Source organism: Mobula birostris, chromosome 25 (genome assembly GCF_030028105.1).
Source record: "Mobula birostris isolate sMobBir1 chromosome 25, sMobBir1.hap1, whole genome shotgun sequence".
Taxonomy (NCBI): domain Eukaryota; kingdom Metazoa; phylum Chordata; class Chondrichthyes; order Myliobatiformes; family Myliobatidae; genus Mobula; species Mobula birostris.
In genome coordinates, this window is record NC_092394.1 from 33742781 (window position 1) to 33767551 (window position 24771).

The window sequence follows — 24771 nt, forward strand, 5'->3', positions numbered from 1 at the left end:
GGACAGTGCAGGCCAGTTAACAGAGATTCTAACAGATATCTTCAAGAGCTTTCTGGAATTGTCCACTGTCCTCTCAGGCTTCAGGTTGGCCACCTACGTCCTAATGCCCAAGGGTGACAGTAACCTGCCTTAATGATTACTGTCCAAGAAATGCTTTGAGCAACTGGTTAGGGATCGCATTAAATTCCATTAAATTCCATTTTACTGCTACATTGGGCCACTTCCAGTTTGCTTATCGCTCAAAGTGGTCCACTGATGATGCCTTGGCTTCTACACGCCACTCCATCCTGTCCCACCTGGAAAGCAGTGCCTCATATGCCAGAATACTGTTTATTGACTTCAGCTCGGCTGTTAATACTGCTGCGTAAGCCATTCTTGCTGGCTCTCAACACCTCTTCCTGTAACTGGATCTTGGACTTCTTGACAGTAAGGTCACAGTCAGTGAATGTTGGCAACGGCATCTTTAGTAGTGTCCCCAGGGTGGCGTGCTCAGTCTGCTGCTGTTCACTCTGCTGACACATAACTGTACTGCGCCATGACGGCGTAGGGGTTAGCACGTTGCTATTACAGCTTGGGACTTCAGAGTTCAATCCTGGCACCCTCTGTAAGGAGTTTGTACATCCTTCCTGTGGAATGAGTCGGTTTTCTCTGGGTCATTCGTTTTTTCCCCAGTCTACAGACATACCAAGTAGGTTAATAGGTCATTGTAGATCATCCTTCGATTAGGCGAGAGTTAAATTGGTGTCGTCAGGGGTTACTGGGTGGTGCGGCTGGAAGGGCCTATTCCACACTTTATCTCTAAATAAAATAAAAATCAAGTTCGCTGGTGATACAAGTGGTTGGGATTATCAACAATGATGACGAGATGGTATACGGAGGGGAGGTTGAGTGATGTGAGCACAACAACTTGGGTCTCAAAGTGGACAAGACAAAAGAGATGATTGTGGACTTTAGGAATGTGCAGGCAGGCCCACTACTCACTGCACATAAATGCTTCTTCCATTGAGAAAGTTAGGAGCACCAAGTTTCTGGGAGTGCACATAACTGATCATCTCACCTGGTCCTTCAACACTGCATCTTTAACCAAGAAAGCACAGCAGTGTCTCCACTTCCTGAGAAGACTGAGGTGAGCAAGGCCTCTCCTGCCCCATTCTAACCATTTTTTGCAGGAGCACCATTGAGAGTGTCCTGAGCAGCTGCATCACTGTCTGGTACAGGAATTACAATGCATCTGACTACAAGACCCTATAAAGAATTGCAAGGACTGCAGAAAGGATCATTGGGGTCTCTCTTCCACCCATTGGAGATATTTATCAGGGGCGCTGTGTATGCAGGGTCCTTTGCATTTCTAATGATCCCCACCCCCATTGTCAGGCAGGAGGTACCATAGCATTAGAGCATATCTGTTAGAGTGGGAAGTTGCTTGTTCCCCAGGCTGTGTGACTATTGATCTCCCTGTCAGCACCCAGATCTCATTATGTATGAAGCACCAGTAGTGTGTACTATTTACTTTTTGACATGTTTCTTAAATGCATCTTATTCTTTGTTTGTGGTAATATTACCTGATGTGTTATTTTTGAGTTATAAGTACTGTGTAGTGCATCTTAGTCCAGAGAAATGCTGTTTCATTTGGTGGTATACATCCATCTGTTTGAATGACAATAAACTTAAACTTGAACAATGTCTCCTTAGAACTACAGGCAACATCTTGGAACTGTACACCATACCCTAGGTACGAACTAACAAATGTTTTTCATAACTGCAGCTTGATGAACCAACTCTTGCACTCATATGCTCCGAGTCCCCTAAGTAGCACCTTCACATTTGATGAAGTATACAGTTGTGTTGTTACCAAGTAATAATAAATGAACTTATTTTTGTTTATGGTTGGGATTGCTGGTTAGGAGTTTCTCTCTATTTCATTGTTGCACAATATCATGGCCCTGTTAGGAATTTATCTCTATTCCATGATTGTACAATATCAAGGCCCTGTTAAAAAGTATTAAGATCAAAATGTTAACCTAAACTGTGTGTTCGAACTCTGGAGTGGGGTTTTCACATATGACTTTCTAAGATAGACTTATGAGTCTCACCAAAGTAGCCGAATGGAAAATGGAAGAGTGGATTCCAGGATTCAAAATGGGCTACCATTCAGAAATAGCATCAGTAATTCCTTACTGGAGATGTGCTGGAAAAAATTCCATTAGCAAGTTAATTATAAAAAAAAATTCTGAAACTGCATTGTTTTGCTGCTACTGTCTGAACTGAAATATTCTTTTGAATTTGTTCTTTGGAAGTTAGATTTATATTTTGTTTTTATATGCTTTTAATGAAAAGGGGTATTGGTGGTGACTCAGTTAAAATTATACCAAATGTTTGCAGATGTGTCATAAACACAAGAAAATCAGCAGATGCTGGAAATCCAAAGCAACACACACAAAATGCTGGAGGAACTCTGCAGGTCAGGCAGCATTTATGGGAATGAGTAAACAGACTACCTTTCTTCCATGACCTTCTGTTCTCTCCTATCTGATTCCCCCTCCTCCAGCCCTGTATCTCTTTCATCAATCAACCTCCTAACTCCTTACTTCACCCCTCCCTCTCGCCCTGATTCACCTATCACCTACACCTGGTACTTCTCTTCTTCCTTTCCTGTCCTGATGAAGGGTCTCGATCTGAAACATCAACTGTTTACTCTTTTCCATAGATGCTGCCTGGCCTGCGGAGTTCTCCAGCATTTTCTATGTGTTGCTCTATGTGTGTTCGCTGCATGCACATGTAAGAGATAAGTTTCCTCCTGAAAATCAGATGGCTGTGTAGGTCACATATCTTTTAGCCATTTTATTGACTGAGTTCCCTTTAACAGTTTTATGCACATTTTATAATATGTTTTATTACTTCATGTTAATCCTGTCGCTAAAGGAACAATTCTAGTCTGAATTTAGATTATTGCTGCATACTTTATTTGCAACATTCACGGAATATTAATATTTTATGTTTTTTTCCTGAATTCAACCAACTCCATTACATTGAGTAACCATTTTGTCTCTCCTGCCCTTGTATAGCACAGAAATCTATTTTCTTTAATATATTTCTATTAGTTTCAAACTGTTCAACATCTAAACTTGTTACTAGGATAAAGGACAAGAGTAATTTGTTAACAAATTATATTACTGTTAGAATGATTCCGGCTCCAATTTGTGTGTATCAATTCCAGTGACTGTGTTGAACTTTGTAAGGTGATGAGAATCTAAGTCCATGTTTCCTACCATACGGAGGAATAAGAAGTGACCTTTTTGAATGTTGTATTCCATGTTGTAGGTACCAAAGTTTTGAAATGGTAGCACCCTAGAAATTTAGTTTCACCTACTGCAGAAGAGTTGAATTTGGCAAGCACTGTTCAATATGCATAAGCCACGATAACAAACACTTAATATGTGCAATTGAAGACAGAGTTCCACCCTTCTAGAATTCTTGGGATTAGATATAATAGATGCAAGAATGATGTGTGAAGTTAAAGTCTCTGAGTGAAACGTTAGCTGCTTCAACTGCTGTGTGGAGAAATAGTTTCAGTCAGAGTGGATAAACTAGATTAAGGATGATCAGTCATCAGATGAATTAAGGATGGAGACAGCTGTACTCAAACTGTGGTTCTTCACAGCGTTCCTGCATGGATGCATGCTCCTGGGGCTTGCCAGCTGGTAGTTTCGATATCTCCAGGAGCGGGTGAGGGCTTGAGTGGCCCTATGGAAGACTGATTCCAGTGTTGCCAACTAAGTGTCACAAGGGAGATCAGAACATCAAGACAGCAGGCACAGCTGGCAGAGGCCTCTGCATTTGATTGTCCTCTTCCTCACCCTCTCACTCTCCCTACCCCTCTCCCCCACCCCATCTCCCTACTTCTCTCTCCCCCTCCCCCTCCCCCCCTCTCTCTCTCTGTCTCTCTCTCCCCTGTCTATCTCGCCTCACCTCTCCCCCTCTCTTCCCCCTCTCTACCCTTTCTCTCCCCTTCTCTACCCCCATTCTACCCCCTCTCCCCCTCCCCCACTCCCCTCCTCTTCACCCTCTTCCCACTTCCCCACTCTCTGCCCCGTCCCTCCCCCTTCTCTACCCCATTCTACCCACTTCTCTTCCCCCTCTCTCCCCCTCTCCCCCCTCTCTCCCCCACTCTCCCCCTCCCCCCAATAGGATTATCTATTTTCAGTCAGAAAAAGACAGTAAAATGGGCTAAGCTTAGTATTGAAGGAAAGCAGAGAGATTTAGGGATATATTTACGGTAACTGTCGCTGCCTGTAAGGAGTTTGTATGTTCTCCCCGTGACCTTGCCTGTTTCCTCTAGGTGCTCCTGTTCCTCCCACATTCCAATGATGTACCAGTGGTTAGGTCCATTGGTCCTTGTAAATTGTCTCATGATTACACTAGGATTAAATTTGGGGAATGCTGGGCATTGCATCTCAAAGGGCCGGAAGAGCCTATTCCACACTGTATGTCAATAAAATTTAATAAAATTAACCTTTGGATAGGTACTAAATGTTAATGGATTAACACTTCATCTTAGGGCCTGGCATTTAAAATAGTGGAACACTGCATTTAAGGAAAGTGTTGGAATTAATGAATTCTACGAATGAAGTATCAACATTAGAATCATTGTAGCCCAGCTTTCGTGGAATGACAGACATGAAAAACATTGACTTGTATGTAGACAAGACTCCTTTGCCGTGAAAGCTTAAGGGATGCCATAATTAAAGTATATGAGAATATTGAAGGGTTAGAGAAAGGAACAAACATTTGCCTCTGGTGGGGAAATTCACAGCAAGGAGATAAAAGCTTAGAAGTTAAGTTCTGCAGTGGAAGATGAATTAATAATACAGTAGATATACATACTGGACTATAAATCCAAAACTACCTTGTCCAGATCAGAGTTTATTTTTTATTGGCAAGACCATGTACATACGTAAATGGAACAAAGACAGACATTCTGACAAATGTTCTATTTGAATGGTAGGTGAAGTATGATGGACCGAATGGCCTACTGCTCATCATATGTTGTCTGACATATATTGCACAGTATTCCAAATGCAAGCAATTATCTTTGCTAAAATCACAAATGATTTTCCTTCCAGTAAATGCTGCCGTTTTTTCAAGTATCTAATGTGTTAACTTTTTCAAACACCTTATTATTAAAGTTATTGACAACCATCTAATTTTGTTTTTAACAGTATAAATACTATCTGTGAATACATTGACCCACCAGGTCAAGTTTTAAAGAGTCATTGAGTCTTTAGTCCCTTTTGAAGATCAGCCTCTATTACACAGTCACAGCAGCAAAGCACAGCAGCCTTGACTCACTAACTGGAGACCATGCCACTGAATGTCAAGAAGCCACAGAGGTCACCTGATGCTTGTCTGTTCAAGTTGCAGCAGACGGCAAAGATGCCATCATTACCCAGCTGCCTGTCACATAAATTGGCAATTACAGCTGCTGCAGAGATGTGGAGCTCTGTAAATCAAGTGTTACCTCTCAATCCTGATGAGAGATATGAGAAGTAAATGAGACCATACAAGCTTGCTGAAAGCAGCTGACATGGTTCGTCCCAAATGCTGATACACCATGATGAAAGCACACGAGGTTTGCTAATGAACTCATGAGAATAGAATAATGGAAATATGATAACTAATTCCCCTTTCTTCTCTTGTATTTTCTTGCAGAGCTCTGCGCATTCCAGTTTGGGAACTGGTTATTTTGTGAGTATGCATGCAAATTTGTAATCACTGTACATTTTCCTTTTTAAGTCATTATCCATTTCAGTTGTTTGGTATTAAAACAGGTACAAGTAAAGAATTGTAATGATCCTTGGGGACTACTAGAGTAAATTTAATGCTGCAGCTTTGGTAACTTGAGGGTCATGGAATGATGCAAGACTTCCATTGCCTAATGAGGAAGGAATTGCAATTATATTGTCATTGTATTAACTTGCTGCTCCCCATTGGGAAGCCAGTGGCAAACAATATTGAAACTGTCAGTGTCATTTCTGGAATGAAATCTCATTAATATGCAGAGTGTATTCCGTTGGAACTCCAAATCTGATCTTGTTATTCAGTCTACTTACAATTCGACAGACTTTTTTTTTAAAGAAACATGCCACCAATACAGCTTAGAATGCGGATGCTGCCAAGCTGGTTAAAAAGACTATCGTGGTACTAAAGGGTAAACTTTGCACAGCACTTCTTGCATGACAGGGGTGTGAATCAAAGAAAATGTATCAACACCAGCGAGACAGGGTGTGTATAAACTCCTCTAGTGCTTGGGAATGTTTTTTTAAATTTCTGCTTGCTAATTACCGCCGTCAAGTAAGACAACAAATAATGCACAAACAGGAACAAATTTCTCATCCTGCTGAATTTATTTTGGAAATCTATGCATCTCATACATGACTATGTGTTTTCAATATAGAGTTATGCCAGGATTTCAGATTTGGCCTACAGCTCCCCAAACAACTGCTCAGGAAGACTACCTCAATGTTGAATGTGCAGTCTTATTACTGTCAGTTGACTGAAGTCTTGGACTTTTTAGAATATTTTCAAAATGTACCTGTCTGAAGCTGTCACGCCATACAATAACATGTTTCTGTGTTGAAGTTTTTTTCTAACAGAGAAGATTAGACAATTTTGTGTTTCATTAAGGATCATTGCATATTAAAGCATGTAATCGTGAAGGGGCTCCTGTACCTCTAAAGATCATTATAAACATATAAAGTTAATGGAAGAGCCATTATATTAATACTGGAATCCATTTCTGCTGAAAGTAATGAACAGAATAGCAATGGTCATTATCACTGTTGTTCTGACAGCCACACACTGTTTTGGAACACTTGCCTGTCTCTCGTAATAAATGATTTAGTGGAGTTATTAGCTCCCTACAACTAATGTTGCTTCATAATAACTTTGTTACCTGGAGTGATATACTTTGAGAGCTTAAAATGCATCGCATGCATCGAAGAAACTGATTCTTTTTGCTGGAATTGTTTGTTGTTTTGAATTTACCGTCAGAAAGGAGGTACAGAAGCCTGAAGGACACATTCAGCTTCTTCCCCTCTGCCATCTGATTCCTAAATGGACATTGAACCCATGAACACTACCTCACTATTTTTTCCAATATATTATTTCTGTTTTTGCACTATTTAAAATCTATTCTATATACTGTTATTTATTTCTTTATTTATTGCATATTATCATGTATTTCATTAAACTGCGCTGCTAAGGTAACAAATTTCACGACACATGCCGTTTATAATAAACCTGATTCCAATTCTGATTACAAATGTGGACCAAATATTTCATCTTAATTTGTGGGATTTCATCCAAAAATTATCTCCATTCCAGGAACAATTGGCATTATGACAGATGTTATTCATGCTTTTATACGTATCTTTAATATTTTTCATTGAAGGTAAAAACATTGAAGTCTTATCATATATCAGATCAAAGACAAGATAAAATGAAAGGAACCAGGTGGTCATAACTTATGAAAATATGTCTGCAGTTCATTCGGTCATTCAGAATTGACGTTCACAGAATAATGCAGTGTGAAGAAGGACATTTGGCCACTGGTCTTTGTTTGCTCTTTGAAGAGCTGTCCGTTCAGAGCCTTGCTCTTTCCCTTTTTACTTCAAGTTTATATCCACTGTTCTTTTGAAAGCCGTTAAATTTTCCACCACTATTATGGCAGTGCTTTCTCAATCATAACAACCCACCACATTTAAAATGGTTTCTGCTTCTCATTACTGGACCTTTTGCCATTCATTTTAAATCAAAGTCCTTTCCTTCTGCCATTGAAAGCAGCTTTTAATTTTATAAATATAAAACACCCCTTCATCAGATCTCCTGTTCACAGCATTTGCTCCGAACCAGCCTTTCCAGCCTCTCCAAGTAACCAGGATCATTCATCCCTCGTGGTGTCATTCTGACAAAAAAATCATTTCCACAGTACATCCTCTCTGTGACCTGATGTCTATCCTCAAGTACAGTACCCAGAATTGGTTACAATATTGAGAGTGTCTTCCTTTGCCAGTTATACTCATCTGCTTTGGATTCTGTGGCCAAGGCACTGTTGCTGCCTGCAGAGGCATATTGGTCACTCTTTGTGTGCAGGGCCAGTGAGAGTTTTGTTTGAGCACCCGCTGCTACTGAATAGTCATTTCAGTTGGAAAAATTTTTCCCACATGTGCATTGTGAATAAAGGATATCAGGTAATACTGGGGACAGAAGAGGAGGGTTGCTGGCGAATCACGAATGAGAAAAGATAGGGATGGGGGAGTGAGGGATTTGTGTTATCTGAGTGGGGCAGGGGGAAGAGTGAGCGTATTCTGTATGATCAAATTCAGGGATTTAGTATGTTTCAAAAAATGTCATAGTATATATCACCCAGTCTGAAGAAGCCATTCAGGTCACAAATTCTCTGCTTTTTGCCCTGTATTTGTCTAAACACAGTCTCTTGACATCATCAGCATTATTTTGCCCATACTATGGTATTTTATTAAATGTAGTTTTGTAAGTCCAACTTTTATAACATCATCTACCCCTCCGTGAGCAACCCTTTCCAGTAATTCATCAGCAAGCACAATCGCATTAGGCTGACCAGCCTGAAGTTCCTAGGTGAACCTTCTTCACACAGGAACTTCCAGTGGAGATTCACAAGAATGATCCCAGTAGTGAAAGAGTTAACAAGTGAAGAGCATTTGATAACTCTGCAACTGTACTCATTGAAGTTTAGAAGAATGAGGTGGGATCTCATTGAAACATTTCAAATGTTGAAAGGCCTTGAAAGAGTGGACACGAAGAGGATGTCCATGACTAGAGGACACAGCCTCAAAATAGAAAGATATCCCTTTAGAAAAGAGATGAGGAGGAATCTCTTGAGCCGGAGTGTGGTGAATCTGTGGAATTCATCGCGACAGTTGACTGTGGAGGCCAAGTCATGAGGAATATTAGAGTTTGATAGGTTCTTGTTTTGTAATGGCATCAAAGGTTATGGAGAGAAGGTAGGAGAATGGGATTGGGAGCCATAATAAATCAACCATGATGGAATGGCAGAGCAGACTTGAAGGGCTGAATAGCCTAATTTTGTTCCTTTGCTGAAAAGAGCATTATGGTCTCTTTTTGAACAGGAGTGCAATACTTCATCTCCTATTGTTATTCATAAATCTGAGGCAATTAGAAGTTTGCGGCCAGAACCCCCAGCAACCTAGCAAGGCATCATCTTGGTTGATTTTCTTTTAAACCTGCTGTTCTGCCTATGAATGTACGATATGCTTTGTATTTTTTCCAGTCCAGTTTCTGTGCTGCTTTCTCCTGTTTATTGGCTGTAGTGAATAAACTCTTAACCCAGAACCTCAGTCAATACAAACAATTCTGTGCCGCAATTAGCCGCATTCTTCCTTCAACTCCATTTTTTTATTCATATACATAATGAAGATGTTTGGCTGCTTTCAGTACAGCCTACTGCACTCTCATTCGTACTTTCTGCTTCACTTTCATTCACATCAAAGAGATAATGGAAACATAGTTAAGATCTATATAAAATTTACATAACCTGGGCATATTTTTCAGAATTAAAGATTAGGGACAGTCAGACAGTTTATGTGATCTTTCTTGCTCTTATGCACCCTCTGTTTTAAAACTTATTTGATCTTGCATCAATGCCTAACCAAAACTATCAGGAATTCATAACTTAGTGTTATCTTTCATTGGGCTGAAATGGTGGTGCAATGTATTGGTTGAAATCCCAATGGTTCCTGCCTCAAATTATACATTTACTTCCATAAGCAGAACCTAACTCTTGAGTGTGTGCCACAGTGGTCTGAGAGACAGGTGCTTGACCTTGTCATCCAGGCCTCCCCAGGCAGCAAAAATTGTCTGCTCGGGAGAAAGCCACTTTAAGCCGTAACTAAAGTGATCATTCCCTGCTTGCACCATATCTGGAGCCTGTCCAAAGATCTCAATTTAAACTCAAGAAGGTGAAATCACAGTTAATCTGATGTTCCCAATGGTTACAGATATTTAAGAAGAGATTTAACATTTTAGAGTTCGCTTAGCCTAATTCCCAATAGCTCGTACAGTCAGATTACTTCCCTTGGTGGCTATCCTTTCTGGATTCAGTGTAGCTGAAATTAAGTGAAGGATCTGATTAAGCTTTATAATTGTGTGCACTGCATACTAGTTCAAAGGATTCATGGCACAATCCAAAACTGTCATTGACTTGTTAGTTTACTTACTGTATTTAAGCAGATGTTGGATATTCATGATAATAGCATACTTGCAAATAATTTCAAATAAATAAATTAGTGATTTTTCCACTTTATTTCCCCCTTCTTCAAGTCTTCTCTTTTCCCTCCACCCTTCCTAATACTGCCACATTTGAACTGTTCTGTGATAGATTTCGGATACATCATCCAAGTTGCCAGTTTACTCTGTGCCCTTAACTGGATATGATTTCAACTGACACTGGGTCCCAAGAGTGTAGTGAAGAAGAGGGTGAGTGGTAGTGGCTGAGAACAGGTGGTGGGAGGATCATGGTAACAACTGTTCACCTAGATTGTTGCCTATTCTGCAGCAAGTTCAGAATGTCCAGGTCATTCATAGTTCTGTCTTAATTCAATATTGTCCAAATAGAGAACTCAAATATGAAGCTTGATGAGCTGTTTATTTGCTTTTACAAGATTAAACTGTGCCTCACCCCACCCCCACCTCATCTGGAGTTAATCTTACCGTGATCTTGTGTGCAAGCCACATTTCAGTTCATGGGCAGATACAACCTCCTCTTCCATGATTAGTAAGAACATGGCAGGAGAGGCTACTAGAATCCTGCGAGAGATGGGTAAAAAAGAAAAATCCATTTTTGGACAATCTTCCAAAGTTCAAGCTGCAGAATACCAGCTGAAAACAATCACCCCCTGACTATCAGGTGGGGAATACTGTACTTCTAAAGGCAATCAGAGATCACTGCTGGTTCCAGGGTCTAGAATTGATCACTAATGTCCCAGCACGTGCACTTCTGCACCACATCAGATGGTGTATCACTTTTCTAAGACTTTAATAAATCATTCTTAAATTAGTGAAAGACGTGTTACTCTATATATTTGTGCATGTGATAGAGTATAATTTCATAGAAGTTTATTTCATTAATGTAACTGGTTTAAACTAGTCTTGATTGATACCAGTTGAAACAACTGAGTTTGATATAAACTGTTTTTGAAGTAACTAATTTAAACTGGAACCTGTTGAAAGCTGGCCAGAACTGTTCAATCTAGTCTCTCTGCATCTCAGTGGAATTTTGCTTTCCCAAAAAGGTTGCCCTATTACACAAAGAGAGTATTATTTCTCACTGTTTTTACATTAGAAGCACCATAATGTAGAGCCATCTATTGTTACTATTTCAAAACAAGAACTCTCTATGGCTTTTTAAGCAAATCTTTATTCTGGTTTGGAAAATATTTGGAAGCAGTTAAGAAAGTTTTTGTTATGAAGGATAAGTTGCTTTGGAAATCAGCCGACTTACAACACAATCCACGTTTTCTTGTAAAGCATATGGAGAAAATAGAAAGCAGCTGTGCCTTGCTTGTTATATTTCAACAATATAAGTTTGGACATTTATTAAAAGCATATTTTCTTAGAGTTAAATTATATGTTTGATCCTAACAATAGAATTCACATTCCTGTCACTCCAAAATGTAAATGATCATTGGGAAAGGCTCTTTGAAGCTTGACGCTTTGTTCAATAGTTGACAGTTGCTGTGCCATCAAAGGTAGGGTCAGTCTACATACATACTCCATTGATTAGTGGTTGATCACACTCTTGGGTTGAGAGACACAGCCTTCAGCCAACTGTCATTCTTTGAGGAAGATCCCGTTAGTATGGTAGCCATGATCAACTGATGACATCTGTCTGGAGGCTAAAATTCTACAAAGAGGAAGACCATTAGTGACGTGGCAGGAGAGGTAGCTCGGTCCAGTTCAGAACTTGATACCCACTGTGACCTGCAGTTATCCTGCACTATTTGTAGTGGCCACAGAACTGGCAAGCAGGAACTTTAGGGTAGATCTATTCATTGAAGTATTTTTGTTGATGTGGTATGTTCACTGATCACTATGCATGGCAAATTCTGTCCTCATCCTGTAATACTAGATCAGGTTCTTGATGTATTAAACATGAGTTTCTGGTGTGGATTTCACCAGGAGCTCACTGAAGAAAATTGTACAAGTCAGCTGAAAAACTGCAAAGGGCAGCATCCATTTGATGGAAATAAAAAGCAAATCTGTGTTATGTTTTGCTCTCCCTGATATTCAACAATTTTCTATCATTCTTTTCTTAAGATACTCGTTCAAAAAACATATCTTTGGCCGTGCTTTTATTTACCTTCTTAGTAACTCTCTCAGTAGTTTTGTGCATAAGAGCACTTTCAGCAACAAAGTCGTATATATACATTGTGGCATTTTATTTATAATGGTTTATAAGTATTTCTTCTTGAATTTTCATTAAACAAGTAAGGTAGTGGGGATGTAGTAGTGGAGTGAAGGGGTCACAAATTGAGTCACTGGTCAAACAATTGCAAGTGACATATAGCCGTAATGTAGGGGCCATCTGTATTAGACCAATAGAGTCTGTAAGCAGGTGAAAGAGCAGCACAGCACTGTCCTTGCTTATTGGCTGAGAAAGCCAAGTATCTTGTGGCTTTGACATTCTAGATCACCTTTCTCAGAAGAGGCCATACAGTTGCCATTAGCTCAACTGCTGTGAAGATACTGTTATGAGTGGAACTGCTGGGAACAGGATTTGCGCAATTTCTAAGACTTCAGCCACACGTAGACTTGATCAATATATTGGAAGCCAACCAGATAGAGCACTGAAGGGGAACTAGGTTAGGAAAGCCAACATACCACAGTTCCATCCAATTATTTTCCTTCCAATACACTTGCTTCTTCATAACCAGAACACCATGTCTAAAATCTACAAAGGAAATGACCATAAGATCATAATGCATAAGAGCAGCATTAGGCAATTCAGCTCTGCCATTGTTTACAGCTCTACCATTTGTTTATTAATCCCTGTCAACCCTAGTCTCCTGCACTCACTCTGTAACCTTGACAACCTTAGTAGTCATGAACTTACCAACCTTTACTTTAAATATACACAATGACCTCGCATCCTCAGCTGTCTATAGCAATGGATTCCACAGGTTCACCACCATCTGGTCAAAGAAATTCCTCTCCTTTCTAAAGGTACATCCTCGTATTCTGATGCTGTACTCTGTGGTGCAGCACTCTGCCACTGCTGTAAAGATCCTTGCCGGGCCCACTTGATCTAGGCCTTTCAATATTTAGTAGATTTCAGTAAGATTCCCCCTCATACTTCTGAACTCCAGCAGGTACAGGCCGAGAGTTATCAAACATTCCTCATGTATTAGCACTCATCCCTGGGATCATTCTCATAAATTTCTTATCGACCTTCAACACCAGAACATCCCCTCTTAGATATCAAGCTCAGAACTATTTACAATATTCCAGATGTAGTCCGACCGATGCCTTATAAAGCCTCAGCATTACATCCTTGTTTTTATATTCTAGTCCTCCTGAAATGAATGCTAATGTTGCATTTGCCTTCCTTACCACAGAGTTAGCCTGCAAGTTAACCTTAGGGGCATCCTTCAAGAGGGCTCCCAAATCCCCTTGCACCAATGCCTTTGGAATTTCATCCTATTTAGAAAACAGTTATGCCTTTATTCCTTCTACCAAAAGGCATGAGCATACACTTCCTTTCACTGTATTCCATCAGCCACTTCTTTGCACATTCTTCCAATCTGTCCAAGACTTTCTGCAGATTCCCTACTTCCTCAACTCTACCTGCCCCTCCACCAATCCTCGTATTGTCTGCAAACCTGGCCACAAACTTTTCAATTCCATTATCCAGATCATTAACTTAGAACAGGAAAAACAACAGACCCAAAACTGACTAGTGGGGAAAACCACTAGTCTATGGCAGCCAACAAGAAAAGGCTTCTTTTATTCCCACTCTTTGCCTTCTGGCAGTCAGCCAATCTTCTATCCATGCTAATATCTTTGCTGTAATACCATGGGCTCCTATCTTATTTAGCAGCTTTATGTGAAAGTCCTGAAAATCCTAGTAGATAACATCCAGTAACTCTCTTTTGTCTATCCTGCCTGTTAGTTCCTGAAAGAGTTACAACAAATTTGACAGGCAAGTTCTCCCTTTAACATGCATGTCCAAATTCCCAGAAATCTTATCCTTAAAAATAAACTGTAAAATCTTACCTGTCACTGAAGTCAGGCCTATAATTTCCTGTTTTTTGCCTCCCTCCCTGTATGGACTGACATTTGCTATTTTCCAGACCTCTGGAAATATTCATGACTCTAGTGATTCTTGTAAACTTTTTATTAATGCCTCCACAAACTCTTCAGCCCCACTTTCAGATCCCTGGGGTGCCGTCAGTCCAATCCAGGTGATTTAGCTACTTAGGGACCTTACACCTTGCCAAGCACCTTCTCCTTAGTAATAATGAGTACACTCATTCTGCAAACCCCTCCCCCCCAACTTCTTTAGAATTTCTGTCATGTTATTAGTGTTCTCCACGGTGAAGATTGATGCAAAGTATTTATTTGGTTCATCCACCATTTCTTTGTTCTACATTATTATTCCTCCAGTGTCATTTTTTAGTTGTCTGATATCCACTTTTCCCCTCTCTTTTACTCTTTATATATTAGAAGGAACTTCTAGTTTCCTCAATTATTATTTATGAATATTAATAATAATATAACATTGATAATATAATTGCAATATTATTATTAATACAATTCCCTAAGATTACATTGCCAACATGGATTTGCCTTATTGAATTTACTTAAAGCCAAGATCATTGCATTCTAAGTTGTTCCAATTCACAGACCATCCTGATATGGACACAGGTCGCCATTCTGTTGTTTTTGCAGGATCATTGCCATAGAAGTCGCTCCCCAGCCGCCACTCAAACCCCATCATCACAAGGCGTCTGGTGGTTCAAGGAGAAATTCCACAGCCATTTCCTAAAGGATGGCAGTAATTATGGCTTTGTTGATCTTGAGAACAAACCAAAGAAACTTTCTATCTAGAAGTCAGTCACAGCTTTAACAATCTGTTTTGTGGTTTGGTTCCTGATGTTTTCATTTACTGGCTACATGAGGAGGTAGTGATATGCAGTTGACTCTTTAAAAAGCATGGTATTTTTCCTTTATTTCACTCATACCTAAAGCTGAAATTCTGACTCATTTTGTGTATCTCAAGAATAATTCTAAGATCTGACTTTAATTATGTTGCTTGTTATTTAATTCAATATCCTTTGGAATCTTTATTATATTGCATTCAGATGTCACTACAAAGTCCAGGATATATTTAATCCAAAACACAGTAAAATATCATCCATAACCTTTCAGTAATGTCTAACTTTATTTATTTCCAATCTCTTCGTGCTGATCAATCATAACGAGACATGGTTTGGCCCCAACTTGTGGAGTACAGATAAATGGTGGGATTGCAAAGTACATTGGGAATGTGCATGTACAGAAAGGGAATTGAAACTAAGTATGATGGTAATAAGGTTATTGAGTACACTGGAGAGTGCACTTCAGGAACATTGTGTCGGACTGGGATGAAGATGGCTTCAATCTGTCATTGACCCAGAGCAGGAGTCTGCTGTGGGGAAACTACTGTCTTTTTTAATAATACTTTTAATAAGACTTATACTTCTTAATAAACTCATGTATTTTTCCCACTCATTGGCAGAAAGTAGTATAGCAGCTAAACTAACGGTTTATCACCTACTCATTTTTCATTGCCTAGGTATTAGCATGTCACCCATGTGATCTAATTGTTTTAGTTGCATAGCCTATTAATTAATTCATCTCTATCCAAGGAAATTTCTTTATCTTAGCTAAAATTGACATATTTTTGAGAAGCACCTTCTTTTATTCCTTTGCCTTACACTCCTTAGTATTAATTCCCCTCTTAGCATTGTTTCTCAGCTCTTTATTTAGTTTGATTAATATCTGTATGTTTGTTTGTACTCTAAAATAAACTGTAACCTTGGAATTAAGACTGCTCAGCACTTTTGACTCCCAGAAGAACCCTAAGGATCAGAAAGTAGATAGAGATCCAACATCACCAACACGCCCGTTTGCTGGCATCTTTAAACTGAACAGTGATATAGGGGGGGTCATTAATGACTTAAGGCAGCACAATGGAGCTGCAATGGTCTGGTTTCAATCTTGACCTTGGGTGCTGTCAGTGTGGAGTTGCACAGTCTCTTTGTGGGTTCCTCCCACATCCCAAAGGCACGTGGGCTGGTCGGTTAACTCGTTGCTGTAAACTGCCCCTTGTGTGGAGGTGAGTGGCAGAATCTAGAATTTAAATATAAATGGAGATTCATGCAGTTGAGCAGTTAATGTTGGGGAAGACGCAGTGGGCTGAAGATCCTGTTTCTATGCTTTATCTCACTATGACTATGATTTATTTATTTACTGAGATACAGTGAGGCATAGGCCCTTCTGGCCCTTTGAGTCAGATTTGCCCTGATCCCAGGGAATTGAATCCAGGTTGCCTGTTCTGTCTGCATTGTCCTAACCACTAGGCTATTGTACTACCCTTCGGATTTTGTTTCTGTCACTTCCACAATTGGAGAAGAGAAAAAAAGTGACCTTTCAGTTCATTAAATCCACCATTAGTTTCACTAGAACAAGGTCATCATGTGCTGATCTTTTTCTGTCATTATGCAAATGATTTTCCTTCAAGTTCCCAGTTTAAAAGCCTGTAGAAGCAGTGAGCTCCTGGTCACAACCAATCTCTGATAATATAATGTTCTCCTCACATTCCCCTTGTAGTTTTTGAATCTACATCCTGGGTTCTTCAATCATCCTTTAGATAAGGTTAGATTAGATTATGAGGACACTCAGTCCTCGTTTATTGTCATTTAGTAATGCATGCATTAAGAAATGATACAATGTTCCTCCAGTATGATATTGCAGAAACACAAGGCAGACCAAGACTAAAACTGACAAAAACCACATAATTATAACATACAGTTACAACAGTGCAAAGCAATACCGTAATTTGATAAAGAACAGACCACGGGCATGGTAGGAAAAAAAGTCTCAAAGGCGCGATAGCCCCATCATCTCACGCAGATGATAGAAGGAAGAAAAGCTCTCCCTGCCATGAACCTCCAGCGCCGCAAACTTGCCAGTGCAGCACTCTGGAAGCACCCGACCACAGCCGACTGAGTCTGTGCGAAAACTTAGAGCCTCCGACCAGCCCTCCGACACCCGAGTACCGAGCACTTCGACCCCAGCCCCTGCTGCCAAGCAACAGGCAAAGCCGAGGATTCGGGGCCTTCCCCTCCGGAGATTCTGGATTGCACAGTAGCAGCGGCAGCGAAATAGGCACTTCAGAAGTTTCTCCAGAATTGATCTATTTATTTACCTTATCTGAACCCATTTTTGTCATGCACACCTCAATGAAATCTCTTCTCACTGTTTGTGGTTTGTATGAAATGTAGCAGGTATAGAAATGAAACAATCCTATTTACATAAGAGATGAAGTGGTGGACAAAGACAAATCTGTTTGACATGTACAGCATGTGAGTTGTGGGAGATGTATTGCATTTCATAATCTTGTTGGAGCTTTGTGAATGAAACCTTCATTTCTGTTAATGATGGGACAGTCATGAAATTGATGTGTAACAGGAACCTCACAAGGTTTTGGCAGAGACAAGGCTCTGGTGTATTGATTTAACTATTTAAAGTTTTATAGCAAATGTATATCAAAGTGAGAATTTAACTGCATAATTTAATCATTGGAGAAAAGAAATTAGTACAAAGAATTTAAACTGCATAAATCCACTTTCTCAGCACTTTAATATAAAATGTGTTCATCTTGGTCAAATCGATTTAAGTCTGTTTTATCTCTCACTAAACTATGAATGTGAAATTGTCTCCAATTAATTATACTTATTTTTCTTCCTTTTTTTCTGTCAGTAGTGGTAACATTTATAACAACTGGTAACTGACAACAGTTAAAATAGCCATAATCCATATATAATGGTGCAAAAAATATTGGGGATGCTAGAAATATGAAATATGGAAACTCTTAGTGTAAGCAACAGCTGTGGAGAGAAGAAGAATTAGTATTTCAGTCAAGTCAGGTAGCTGGGTTATGTCTGAGATGTTACTTGGTTTAAACAATGCATTGGTAAAGAAAGAGAATCTGGAGGAAAGAACAAAAGGAAGGTTTGTGTTGGATAGAAGGGAGTTAAATAATGCTTGGTGTGCATTCTGACTGGCAAACTCTGTGTGGTTGAGATGAGAAAGTAGAATTTTTTCAGCAAAAGGTGAAAGTTCATAAAACAGTATGTTTGTTTTTTCCCCCATTTTAAGGGGTTTGGTATCATCAAAAATCAGATCAGTCAATTATAAAACCAGTTCCTCAATTCTTAATAAATATTTCTGAGTACCAGTCCTTTTCCTAAAATCTCAACAACTGACTTGTATTTCAATGCTGTCAGTATTTGCTTCAGAAATATGGCTCTTTTGATCATCTGATTACCTTGTTTTTTCAAGCTGCCCAGCCTTGTCTGGCTGAGAAGCTATCAGATTCCACACTCTTTCATCCTTTACAGCATTAGAACTGCCTGGGGAACCAAGGATCAGTAGGGGGGAACATATGGCCACTTGCCAATGTTAGTTGGCTTCCTTTCTTCATCCACAATGTACTCGAGAACCTGCAGAACTCATCATACCTATAGCCTTAGAATGACATATTACTATCTAAAAGAATAGTCACAGATTGTCTGTGTGCTTAGTGGACTGTCAGAGATGACAGCTCCAGAATTTTGATCTGACAAGCACACCAGCATAAAGTAGGGTTTTGTTTTCATGATGCTGAGGTTCTGTTGTGATAGATTTTTTTTAGGTGAAAAAAGCTAGTTGGGACTGGACACAGATTTGGACAGTTTGCTGACAGTCAATAGTTTTTCAATAGTTGATGTTGCTTGTTGCATTGTACATAACATCCACTGTGCCCACAGAATAATTGAATCCAAGCTGTCCATTGGTTTTTTCACTGGGAGGTGATGGTTGGGGAGAATGCTGGTGATGACCCTCCTTGTGACAGAGAGCAAGGGGACTGCTCTGAAGTTCCCGCAGTCTGACGTCTCCTTTCTTGAAGGTGGTCACAATCATGGGAACTTTGAAGTCTCCAGCCACCCTGAATCAGAATCCGAATCAGGTTTTTGTTGTGAAATTTGTTGCTTTGCAAAACACACCAGTTGCTAGGAATTACAAAATAAATAGGTGATGTAAAGACAAATATCACAGTACCAGATTGTCCTCTGGCAATAAATGTTCCAGGTGAATTGTTGGAAAATGTTGACCACTTCCATGATGTGGGGAGCCAATCCTCAGAGAAGGCAGATATTGGTGATAAAGCTCATTATCAGCTTCAGTGCTCTATCACTACCTTTGGTCAAATGAGGAAATGGATAGTTGAACATCAAAACAAAACACGTTCTCCCAAGAATGAGACCTGGTCTACCTATAGCGGGCACCTTAGTACTGCTGCAGCACTCACCGCAAAATCCTCCCGAGTTTTCTGGAAGGAAAACCAAGCATCAATGTCTTCTCATAGACTCTTGTCTCTTGAGTCAATTACTCTTTTTCCATAGACGCTGCCTGGTCTGCTGAGTTCCTCCAGCATTTTGTGTGTGTTGCTCGGATTTCCAGCATCAGCAGATTTTCTCTTGTTTATCAATGTCTACTCTCCAGCCAAGATCGCCAACTTCAAGGCCCTAGCTACACCCAAGTTGGCTCCACTGAGCAAGCTGTGACCTTCACCTGTAGAACACTGGATTCCCAAAACAGACACTCTATTCCAAGCTCTATTATGAGAAGAGATTGACAGAGGAAAATATTCAAGGGTGTGCTCGAAGTCACACTACTCTTGTTAATCCCTAGTCTGCAATAGTTTACATTGAAGAAGGACCATTAAGAATGATATTTGTATCTCGAGTCCTTGCATTGGGAGGACAGTTGTCCCCTCACAAGCTATGCCTTACAGGTACCTTTTGCCTCGTCTGTGGAAGATTCTGTCCTCAGCACAATTGCCTCACTTGTTGCCTCAAAGCCCATTTAAGATGAATGGAAGCAAGTCATCCTCAACCTTGAGGGACTGTCTGAGAAGTGATGCTCAGTGTCTCATGAATGTATTTGCAGCAGTATGTGTTTCATTTTCCATCAATGTAGTACAAAGATAATTGTGAAGAAATTCATCCCCAATCAGTGTGAATGAATTTTGGAAGCAGAATGCAACACTTGGCCACTGACCTAAGACAATTTTAGGTAAAGTATATTGAATTTTATGCAAGATAAGATTAAACCATTATTGCTTTGGTTTCATTTTGATACTACAGAGATTAATCACAAACCTGGAGAGAAAAGTTTGTCTTGTTTTAGTAGTACTGTACATTTTATCCTAAGCTGCCATTGTCTTACATTATGAAAATTGAATTCTATAATAAATTTTTGAACCTGAATATGTGGGAGGTGAGTATAGCTGGTGACCAAACTTGTGTATGTGTTTAGTGCTAATAATCAAAGGCAAATTTCTGTCTCCCTCAGACTGGGACTTGTGTTATGGGTGGAAGGGATGTCAATATAGACTTTGTAGCTTCTGACCGTTCACTGAACTAACAGAATTAGCAGGGTTTATTGAACAAGCTTGGTTAATTCTTGCCCTTGTACACACTGGAGCCTTTTGTCCATAAAGACAAATACAATGCAATTAATTAAATTTACCTCAAAGGAAGGTTATTCATAACATCACTAAAAAGCTATGCATTCAGCATTTACTTCCTGTAAATATCACACTACTTCTAACATCTTCACCACTACACTTTATGAGAAGTACCATTATTGTAAAAGAGCAACAAATCTTCTGATCCAGAAGCTCTGGTAGAATATATTAGATATAAAATTATATGAATACTCTTTATACATTACTGAACGCTTTCAATAACTTGACACCGCATTCCATATATCTTTTCCACATTGTGGTCGAAGATATAATGGTGTTAAAAATAATGAAAGGTTAATCTGAATCAGAAGTCTAAGGTTTTAAGGCTTCAGGCATCATAAATTGATTTTTCCAAAGGACTTAATAGCTGCTTATAACACTGCTGTAACATGCACTTAGCAGGGTATTGATTTTGAGTCCACGAATTACTTTGTGTACTACAGATGGCTTGTAAATTTTTCTGTCGCTGCCTGGATCTGAAAGGAAATGGATTCCATGGATACAGTTAGTCATCTAACAGTGCATGCATAAAACAGTTACACAATGTTTTCTGATCTGCTTTTGTGGTTTCTTTTTGTGTTTATTACATGAAAAAAGTAATCTATTAATTTGTTTGTAGTTAGTAGCACAGTCTAAACATTACCTCAGGCACATAGTGAAACATCAAATATCTACAAGTGCAATCTTGAAAAAGGGACTTGACTATTCATTTCCATAGATGCTGCCTGACCTGCTGAGTTCTACCAGTATTTTGTGTGTGTTGCTTTGGATTTCCAGCATCTGCCGAACTTCTTGTGTTTATCCATTTCTTTGTACTGAGACCTCACTACCTCATAACACCGGCACCAACTCTGCAATGCCGAAAATGGTTGTCACTTGGAAAAATTTTGAGGCTCCTGACAGTCGTTAATTCTCGAGACTTTATGCCTCCTGTCATTGTTCCTTTAGGTCTCCTGTTCTTGTCCCTAGAGGTCAATGCATGTTTTTTTTTAAGTTGAGGAAAATTAAATGGGCTGTGTGATTAGGCAAGACCATATTACCAGCAAGGACCTGCCAATCAAAAAATTACATAACCATGGATATTTCTTTACTTCTGCTAACAAATACCTCTCTTAAAACCTTACAATGAGATACCTGTTTATTCTGTTCTGAATATAATTCACATAACTAAATAAGATAATTAATGTATAGTTGGTGATGAAGTCTTCATAGTTTACAAACGTACATTAAAATGTTATCAATCTAGAATTTGCAAAAGCATTAATGGTTTCACTATAAAATACCCTGAAATCCTCCATATCGTTATATGTTTGAATGAGATCACACCACACCATTGAGGGCTTGGAAAGATCTGGTCTTATAATGTGTGTATATTACAGTTTTCTCACATGAATACTTGAAAACATGAAATTTCATTTTTTAGTGTTTATTTATGAGCTTCTGTGTTCATTTATATGTTCCACTTTTTATTCAAAATTTTAATAATAAAAAAATTAAAATGTTACTGAGAAGTTGTTAACTGTTTTGCAACTTGTTTGATTGGCTAGTCAGATAATTTGATGATGTCATAGTAGCCAGCCAATAGGGATGGACTGTGTGCATTCCACATCTCGAAAGGCTTTTTAGGCCTTTGTAGCAGATTTCCTTCAAGGTCAGCAGGAAGTGTTGTTGATTACCACCAACCATGATTTCTACAACTTAAGTCACGTGAGGCATATGGCTTAGATACCTGAGTGAACTAATTGACAGTTTATTTTCTTTGATACAGACTACCTGTTATGATTTTGTTTTATAGTTGTGGCATTTTGTTACAAATGTAAAAATGCCTTTGGATTTGATCAGCTTTAGTCATATTTTGAAACAGTAAGATCAATATATTTGAAAGTAGTTCATTTAATTGAGGCTGTTATTGTACTAACAGAGTCATTCATCTTCCACCAGCTGTAAATCCCTCTTCATGTCCAAATTAGTATTTGTCCTCAAGCCTTTTGTCAACACCAGGGGAGAATCCTATAAACATACTATATATTTCAAAATCTCATGGCTCATGAATAGTATCATAGGTGATGGACAAACAATAGGAACAGCATGCTCACAGATGCTGTCCTCTTTGTCTGTCGTTCTTGTTAGTATGAGAAGAAAAGAGGCTTTGAATATGCAATAATTCCTGATTTGCAGTCAGCATAATGCTGCACTGATATAGGTTAAAATGCATACTGATTCAAACTGATCTGCTGTATCTTGATACTGACCCTAGCTTAACCTGTGGCACAGATGCCATTTAAGATATTCCAAAGTACTGGGATGTATTTCTGGATTAATAATTACCAGGTCTTTGCTCTACTTTTCAAAACTTCTCAACTCTTTCAACTCTACTATTTCCAAACCTGCTTCTGCTCCAACCTATTAATGGAGACTCATCCAACATCAGCCGATGGGCGGGGGTACTCTCCCAACACCAACACTGGCCTCTTGATGGTGGAAACCTTAAAATGTCAGTCTGTTGAGAGTTTACTTTCCTCCAAAAATAAACTGATGTTGGAAGAATCTTACCTGCAGAGGCTGATGTTGGAGTCCATTGATGGAAAAAGTTTCCAGTACCAGCCTGTAGGTGAGAAGGATTCTTTCAACACCAGCTAATAGATGTGACAACTTTCCCAACAGTAATCAATTGCTGGACACTCTTCTAACACTAACGTATTGATGGGGAACTTTCAGAGTGTCCAAGGACCACACTAAAATTTACTTCCTGAATCTCTTTGGTTAGCCACTTTTCTGTCCATCCTCAAAAGCTTCTTGACAACATACCTCCCTCACTTTGCATTGGCTGTAAACAGTCTCTTAGTTCTTCTGATTGCTGTCTTCTGATCTCATTTATTTTGCCTCAATATGTTTTGTCATCCAAAAGGACAGACTATAGAATCACATTGTCCCCATTAAAGTTATATTTTCCTCACAGAATTCAGGGAGTTCAGTAGTGACTAACAGATATCCTATTTGGGTTCTCTATTGTCATGGAAATGGTGGTCACCATAAACAGCAATTTGGTTATTAAAAAAGATCTGCATTCAAATACCACCTTTCCCAACCTCAGAATGTCTAAATGGATTGCACAGTTGTTGGAATACTGTTGTGTTAACAGGAAAAAAATCAGTGTAGCAGGTTCCAACAAAACAAAAGGATCATGAGTAGATAAGCTGTTTTTAGCCATCTCTGAAGAATAACTACTGGTCTGAGGATGCATTACTTTTTAAGAGTCCTTCACAGCCATCTGAGTGAGTGGATGGGTCCTCCGTTCCATGAGATGACACCTCAGGCAGTGTAGTGCTTCTTCAGTACCTAATAGAATGTCAGACCAAATTTTTTTTCAGAGTTCAGACTGGGATTTAAAACACAACTTTCAACCATGTTAAAAGTGCAATTTACTAACCCATTTGAATACTTGCTCACAATAACCAGCAAGCATTGTACCATGTCGTGTTTCCCATTTCAAGACATCAGATGCCTCAATGTAATGAATCTTGAATCTGCTACCTCCTACCTTGGAAAAGAGAGTGCTACCAAAATGAATGGAACTATAGGAATAATGACACCCCTGTAATGCACACCAGAAGTCCAGTAGCTTAGGATAGGGGTGTGGGATAGACTGGTGTTTGCTGTTCAGTCCGATCGCTTTTCAGGTTGCTAAACATTTTGCATAATATTAAGAAGCAGATTAACCCAGAATTGTTTTTCTTGGAGTCCTTCTGTGCGCTGTTAGTCCTGTCAATCATTCAAAAGTGAAGAAATCCACAGGCAATGTCGTTCCACTAGTTGTGGCCGCTATTTTTTTTAAAAAATGAGGAAACCATAATAGGTTACTGCCACTAACTACTCTGCTT

General features: G+C 39.3%; 1 protein-coding gene across 10 annotated transcripts in view; it reads left to right on the plus strand.

Moving 5' to 3' along the window:
• auts2a (activator of transcription and developmental regulator AUTS2 a) overlaps positions 1–24771 on the plus strand; it is a 1190979-nt gene that overhangs the window by 559986 nt on the left and 606222 nt on the right. For all 10 annotated transcript variants that reach the window (XM_072242935.1, XM_072242929.1, XM_072242934.1 and 7 more), the window contains one exon: positions 5710–5745. In XM_072242935.1, the coding sequence (XP_072099036.1) occupies positions 5710–5745 (36 nt within the window). The remainder of the gene's footprint in view (positions 1–5709; positions 5746–24771) is intronic.